General features: G+C 41.0%; 1 protein-coding gene across 1 annotated transcript in view; it reads right to left on the minus strand.

Annotated features, from left to right (window-relative positions):
* fras1 (Fraser extracellular matrix complex subunit 1) overlaps positions 1-8,048 on the minus strand; it is a gene marked incomplete in the record, with an annotated part of 260,581 nt that overhangs the window by 116,740 nt on the left and 135,793 nt on the right. The window contains 6 exon segments of the mRNA XM_014014601.1: positions 179-346; positions 422-562; positions 1,658-1,798; positions 1,946-2,089; positions 7,313-7,459; positions 7,544-7,687. Of these exon segments, the coding sequence (XP_013870055.1) occupies positions 179-346; positions 422-562; positions 1,658-1,798; positions 1,946-2,089; positions 7,313-7,459; positions 7,544-7,687 (885 nt within the window).

Consider the following 8,048-nt stretch of genomic DNA (forward strand, 5'->3'; position numbering starts at 1 on the left):
ATTTTCTACTCAAGTAACAAAAAAAACTAAAACTAAAAAAAAATAACCCTAAAAAAATAACGCCCAGAAAGTTTCAAATTTACCAACAAAAACTGACAAATAGACAAAATAATTTACTCTCCACAAACACCCAGCAGCTGTGTTTGTGACCGGTTCCAGATGTGCAGGTCGGACTCACCTCTGCAGGTCCGCGTGTCGTCCAGGAAGCTCCGTGTGGCACATCGGGCCGCGCAGACGCCGTGTTGGAGGGGGACGCTCTGGGGCAGGAGAACCTCCTCTGGTTTCAGGCAGCTGAGGCAGTCTGAGGCCAGGGGGCCCAAACAGGACCGGCAGGACGGGTGGCAGTCTGGGAGCACAGAGACGGTCAGGGAGGAGGGAGGGGGAGAACCTTAGGACAGGTAAAGGTGGGCGGTGGTCTCACTGTGGCAGGTGTTGTCCTGAGCGTACAGACCCTCCCCGCACGCCTCCACGCACTGACCCAGGTGCAGGAGGAGCCCACCTGGACAGGAGGTGCAGTGGGAGACCGACGGACCCCAGCAGGAGGCGCAGGAGCTGTGGCAGGCTGAGGGGACAAAGGAGATCTGAAGTCTGCAATACTGATAAAACAAAAAACACAACTTTGTTTATCAAACCTTTTTATTTTAGCTGTTCTTACGTCAAAAATTATACTTTTGCTACAGTCCTGCTTCTTTTAGCTGCTAGCTAGTCTTAAGCTACATTTAGCTTTGAGTCAGCCTTTTGACACTTTTAGCTTTTAGCCGGTCTAACACAACTTTCAGCTTTAATCGGTCTAATACAACTTTCAGCTTTAATCAAGTGTTTTGACTTTTTAAGGTTTTAGCTAACTTTAGCTACCATTCTCCTACTTTTAACTAGTCTTTTACTTCTTTTATCTTAAAGGCAGTCTTTTGCCACTTTTAGCTGGCCTAAAACAACTTTCAGCTTTTATCAAGTGTTTTGCTTTTTTTAAGGTTTTAGCGAACTTTTAGCTACTTTTAGCTACCATTCTGCTACTTTAAGCTAGTCTGTTTTTCATTTTATCTTAAATGTAGCCTTTTGCCATTTTTAGGTTTTAATTAAACTTTGCTACTGTTCTGCTACCTTTAGCTTCTGGCTAACATTTAGTTTATTTTAGCTTTTAGCTAGCCCGTTGCTACATTTATCTTAAAGATAGCCTTTTGCCATTTTCATGTTTTAGCTAGCTGTTTGCTACTGTTCTACTACCTTAAGCTTGTTTTCTTTTTTGTCTTTTTGCTTCTAAATAATTTTCTGCTACTTTTAGCTTTGTACTAGCCTTTCACAACTTTTAGCCTTTAGCTGGCCTTATACTACTTTTAGCTATATTCTTGTTTTTTTTTTTTTTTGCTTTTCTTAGCCTTAACTTAGTGTTTTGTCATTTGTTTTTCTATTTGTAGCTCCCAGCTAAGCTTTTTCTAACATAATGCTAATTTAAGCTTCGACTTCTTTTATTGATAGCTTATCGACAATTTTAGCTTCCAGTTGATTTTAGCTAGCCCCTACAAATTTTAGCTTAATACAAGTGTTTTGCCTTTTCAAACATTTAGCTAGCCTTCTGCTGCTTCTAGGTTTTAGCTAACGATTTAGCTTTTTTAGCTAGTGTAGCTGTAATCACTCACTGGTCACTGGTAAATTGTACCTCTGCACCTGCTGTGGCTGTCCAGATAATGCTGAGTCGGGCAATGAGAAATACATTTCCCATGATGCAGTGTGGTCCCTGTGGGGCAGCTCATACATTTAGGGGCGTCAGGGAAACAGGAGGCGCAGGACGGATCACAAGCTGTGAACCGGAGATGTTGGAGAGACGAAAAACAAAATGTTTGTTTTTTTTAGGTTAAAAATAAAATATTTTAAGACGGAACAAATGAACACAGATACACTGGAACAAATCTTTTATTCTATTGTGATTTTATTTTGTGTTTTTTACCGGAGCAGACGCCGTCCTGGTTGTAGAACCCAGCGCCGCAGTCAGAGACACAAACGCCATCTTTGAGAAGAGCAGCCGGGTCGGAACACGACAAACAATCCTGCCGACTCGGACCGCCGCACTCGGAGCACGACTCTTCACAACCTGGAGAGAATAAAGAGATTTTATTTTAGTTTTGTTCTGGTCTGATTGTCTGTGTGTTTTCAGTTTTTATTTTATTTATTTCACTTGGTTCTCGATCTGAAGAGAGACCCGTTTTAATGAACGGGCGATAATGTATTTACAGGATATCTGCTGATATAAGTTTTCACAGCTGAAACAAAATCAGCTAAAAACACTGAGCTGCAGTTGTAGTGCCTTATTTTAGCTGTTAGTTTTTTAGCTAATGATAGCTTTGTACAAGGAGTCTGCTACTTGTGGCTTTTAGCTACTGTTCTGCTAATCTCTGCTTTTAGCTTATGTTCTGATACTCTTACCTTTTAGCTATCGTTCTGCTAATCTTGGCTTTTAGCTACTGTTTTATTACTTGTAAGTTTTAGTTATCGTTCTGCTACTCGTGGCTTTTAGCTTCTGTTCTGATACTCTTACCTTTTAACTATCATTCTGCTACTACTAGCGTTTAGCTACCTTTCTGCTCTTCAAGGCATTTAGATACTGTTCTGAATATTCCTAGCTTTTAGCTACCGTTTTGCTACTTGTAGCTTTTTGTTATCATTCTGTTACTCAAGACTTTTAGCTACCATTCTGATCCTCCTAGCTTTTTGCTACCATTCTGCTAGTCTCAGCTTTTAGCTACTATTTTCTTACTTTTAGCTAATGTTCTGTTAGCATTCAGCTACCTTACTGTCCTTTGTGGCTTTTAGCTATCATTCTGTTACTCACAGATTTTAGCTATAATTCTAATACTCCTAGCTTTTAGCTTAGCATAACGGTTGGCTTCTAGCTATCGTTTTGCTTCTTGCAGCTTTTAGTTACCATTCTGCTACTACAGGCTTTTTAGCTACTGTTTTGATACTCCTAGCTTTTAGCTACCATTTTGCTACTTGCAGGTCTTTGTTATTATTCTACTACTCAAGACTTTTAGCTACCATTCTGCTAAACTCAGCTATTAGCAACTATTTTATTACTTATAACTTTTAGCTATTGTTCTGCTAGCATTCAGCTACCTTACTGCCCTTTGTGACTTTTAGCTACCATTTTGTTATCCACAGATTTAAGCTATCATTCTTATACTCCTAGCTTTTAGCTTAGCAGAACGATTGGCTTTTAGCTATCGGTTTGCTACTTGTAGCTTTTAGTTACCATTCTGCTACTCAAGGCCTTTAGCTACCGTTCTGCTAATCTTGGCTTTTAGCTACAGATTTATTACTTGTAACTTTTAGTTATCGTTCTGCTCCTTATGGTTTTTAGCTACTGTTCTTCTACTTCTAGCGTTTAGCTGCCTTTCTGCTCTTTGAGGCTTTCAGCTTTGTTCTGCTACTCTTAGCTTTAGCTGCTCTTTGTCCTCCCTCAGGAGGAGTAAACGACACATCAGCAGGTCTTCGCTCTCAGATCGGCTGATAGGAAGCAGGCGTGTCGTCGTCTCACTCGTCGGTTCTTGAGGTTGAGGAAGAGGTTGAAGAGGAGGAGGAGGAGAGACGTGAGGAAATTCACCCGAGGACGATGTAATTAATTTAATCAGTGTCACTTCAAAACACTGATAAAAATCTTAATTAAAGGGAGATCCCAGGAGAGATTAGCGGATCCGGATCTGAGGGGTTTTCAGGCTGCGGTGTGAAATAAATCATCCCGCTCTCTGCCAGGTGTCCTCAGGTAACAAAACTCACAACATTCTTCATTGTTACCTGGATGAACACAGTTGGAGAGCCACTTCAAACACTTGAAAAACATTATTTTCAATTCTGTTTGGTGATTTTCCAGCAGCTCTTCGGTTCAGCTGAACCTGGTCTCCTGCGGCGGCGGGCGATACTATAAAGAACTGAAGAAAGTGACTGTTCTCCTCCCATGATGCTCTCTGTCTCATCTCGGCCTCTGGCTTCTCTTCACCTTTTCACATGTTTAATATTAAACCCATCCTTCTTTAACCGAGCCAGTTGTGCATTAAGGACCAGAGAGGGATCATCATAATAAGCTTTTATTATGAGGAGATAAAACGTCCCGATGAGGAGAACCAAACTCATCCACTAATTTACAAAAAGCTCCATCCATTTAAAAAACAATAAAAATGACCAATTCAACGGGAGCGATTAGGAAAATGGTAAACTCTTCCTCCAAAAGCGGTTACAGCCAACAAGGGGATTACACGCCCTTTACCTTGCCCCTCTCAGGAAAGCAATTTATTTTCCCCGAGCAGCCGAAAGTTATCAGCAAATGTAATCCTACTGGGCCAAATGGCTGAAAACCCAGAGCCTCGGGTGAAACCTGCTCTGTACGGAGGGTGCAGGTGCAGACGAACGAGCGGGGTAATCCTCGGCTCGCCGTCCTCGAAAACCTCCGGCGACGAAACGAGACGAGAGATTCGACAATCTGATTTAGACGGATAAAAAATAAAAACCGGAGCTGCGTCTGAGGTGAGCTTTAACGCCAGGGTTTATTAAAGTCAAACATGTTTGAATTTGTTTTCTAAATTCATTTATCATGAAGCATTTTTTAAAATTATCTATCAAAAATAAATTTTTATCAGTTTAACTGAGGTTGGTTTGCAAAATTAACATCTATAACTTCTGGAACCAACCAGATTCAAGATGGCTGCCACCGTTAGCTGGTATTGGCTAATGGTGGCACACTCTCCCTCTGTCCCTTCACTGCTCAGATTCTACTGACTCTTTTAAGAAACATCTTAAGACATTTTTATTCAGACAGGCTTTTAGTTAAATGCATTTTACTGTGTTTTAGTTATTTATCAGTGTGCATTGCCAATGCAATGCACACTATTGTGATTCGTTTCCATCCAAGTCATCTCAACTTTGCCATGCTTCTCCTCCTGCAAACTTTGTCTTAGAGCTGCCATTGTAATTTATATCTGTAAAGCCCCTGCGCCAAATGAAGGCTATGCCTTTTGGTGCCTGTAAAGCTTATAGTTTATGAAATATTAATGTTTAATGAATTATAATGGCAGTCAATGGAGCCTTGCATTGGTCCAATACTGTCCCATGCTGTACTCAACTTGGTACTGCACCATAGTTTAACATTTCAACTCAGTAGTTCAGTGTTTACAGTACTAATACGATTGTATGTTGATGTTTTACCATAATGTTGTCTTAATACTGCTCTGTTGTTGTAATATTATGCATTTTAGTGTCAATAATTTTATTGGCAATGTGGCCTCTTTCTGCACACATACAAATCAACCCCTGGCACCATCTTCTGCCACAGCTCCATTGGTCTAATGGTCTATGTCATGGACTTACATGTGGGAGATCAGGGTTCAAAACCCAGCTAATGCAACTTTAACAAAAATCTCTTCAAACTTCATATTGTCACCCAATTACCTTAATTACAAACACCTGCTGACGTGACAGGCACAAGCTGGTATAGAAAACACATTTGAACTTGGTCAAAGTTCATTCTGCAAGTCCAATGCTGCAGGCAAAGCCATGCTACGTGGCAATGCACACTTGTTTTTACATTGTAAAAACCCATGTCTAGTTATATTTGTGACCTGTTTTTGTTGTTTTTAGTTATTTTGCTCTCTGTTAAGCAATTTGTGATATTCGTGTCTGTGAAAAGTGCCATATAAATAAAGTTCACTTATTTACAAAAAAACAATATCACAAATATTGAGCTAAAATGTGCTGTGGTAGTAACTGAGAGTCATTCCCAGCTCATATTCTGAGTTATAACCCTGTCTGTTAACAAAATATCTCATGAACCATTGGTCAAATGTCTGGTTGTTCTTCTACGGTTTATTACATTTTGGTTTCATCCAAATTAAAGATGGCCGCCACATTCAAACTCATTTGAGAAAACACAAAAATAAGTTTATAGATATTGGGTTAAAATTGTATCTGGTTGTAGCAAAAACACAGATCTTTGCTTAAAACTTTTAACGTTTAATATTTGTTGTTTCAGATTGACACATTCTGTTTGTTTATTGTTTTCCGTGTTTTAGCTACCTTCCCGTCTGTCAACCTTGGCCCCGCCCACTCTCGCCTGTTCTGAGTTATCATTATTCCAGGTGTTTCTGCTCTACGTCACTTATGTTTTCATCTCTTCCTCAGTCTAGCATTGTGGTTGTTTCACGCCGAGTTCGGTTCTCCTCCGTGTTTTCTCGAGTTATGTCAATTGAAAGATTTGTTGAATAAATTTAAAGTTTTTGGCCGATTAGTAGAAGATTACAGTCCCTCCATTTGCAGAAATGCACACAGAAAATGTTTTTCTCCAACTTGTTGAGATTCTTCTTTTAAAGCTAAGCAGGGAGAAACAAACAGCCGTCCTCATGGTTACCACAAAACAGAACCACCACTTTCGTATTTAAAAAAAAGGTGAAGCACAAAGAGAAAATGACGCGATGTGAAAGAGTTCAGCCTTAAAGCAAACATGAATACAGATGAAAGGACAAGTGTTTATTTTGTGGAGATGGAAACATACTTTTCTTCATAATGGCAGCACTCTTAGGAGAAAAAATGAGCTCAAAACATGATAAAGAACATTTTAAAAAGAGCAGATAACTTTAGGACTGAACACAGGCCAAGATGGTCGGATAAATGAAACTAAATAAAGGAAAATAGGAAGGATAAGCGCCTCATAAATTTAGTAAAACCTCAAGAAGAGCTGAAGGCAAGCAGATGGCTTCCTGGGTGGTCTGAGAATCTGCCAAGAACATTTAGAAACATCTCCAAACATCCAGACTCTCTGAACTCGACGTTAACCAAACCGCAGATATGCAGCGAGACCGCAGCCCCACCCCTCAGAGAAACCAAGAGGTGAAAACAAAAATACTTTCTCATTAAAACCTGGTGCAGATTAAAAGAAGTGGACGGATGAGTGGTCGTGTGAATCCCACGGAGGGTTTGAAAGGATGAAAACCGACTCCGTGGTGCAAATTATTCTCTGTGGTGTTAACATCCGTCTGAATGAAGGGAAGGTGACGAACAGCTGCTGTTCCTGTTCGCAGGTTAGATGGGATTAAAGCTGCCGGGATGAATCCAGTGGATCGGATGAACACGTGAAGCTGGGTTGATGTATTTTTAAACCTTTGTTTTGCTTTATGTTTCACTTTACCTGGTTATTCAGGCAGAACTATGATAGAAAATATGTTTTTTTTTTACACAAAGTTTTTACAGAACTCCACATAAAGAAGTGTAAATATCAGCCTAATAAATGGAAACAAACAGCTTCAGTCCCACGAGGTTCTGGGATACTTACGGTGACAGTGTGTGTGGTCGCGCTGGTAGGAACCAGGAGGACATGCAGCAAGGCACCGGGTTCTGTCGGGGCTCAGGAGGGGCAGCTGGGGTCCGCAGGACAGGCAGTCTAATCTGCTGGAGCAGGTGGCGCAGGACGGCTGACACGCTGAGGGACGGAGGAGGGAAAGGGTCACTTGCACATCTGGTTGAGTATTTTTAATTAAAATAAATCTACGGCAGCCAGTCCTACCTGCACACAGCTGTCCTTCAGCGTAGAAACCCACCGGACAGACGGAAAGGCAGCGACCCAGATGGAGAAAAGCTTTAGGGTCTCTGCAGGTCTCACAGTGGTCAGGAGACCCTGAACAGGACAGGCAGTCTGTGTGGCACAGAACTGTGGGGAAAATGTAAAGAATTGTTTGAAGAGGCTTCATTATAAACAGTTAAAAAGATTATTATCAAAGATACAGATTCTGACATTAAATTTAAATTTAATCCAACTGCATCACATTTAGTGCTGTCAGTGTGAGTTCACAGAGAAGCTTCATGTTGGTCAATGAGCTCCTCTGATGTCATCACTCCACCGGTGAGTTCTATACAGCATGTAAGTGGTTTCTCCATCCATCCATCCATCCATCCATCCATCCATCCATCCATCCGTCCGTCCATCTGTCCACCCATCCACCCATCCATCCATCCATCCATCCGTCCATCCGTCCGTCCATCCATCCATCCATCCATCCATCCATCCATCC

The sequence above is a fragment of the Austrofundulus limnaeus genome, unplaced genomic scaffold (genome assembly GCF_001266775.1).
Source record: "Austrofundulus limnaeus strain Quisiro unplaced genomic scaffold, Austrofundulus_limnaeus-1.0 Scaffold117, whole genome shotgun sequence".
NCBI classification, from domain to species: domain Eukaryota; kingdom Metazoa; phylum Chordata; class Actinopteri; order Cyprinodontiformes; family Rivulidae; genus Austrofundulus; species Austrofundulus limnaeus.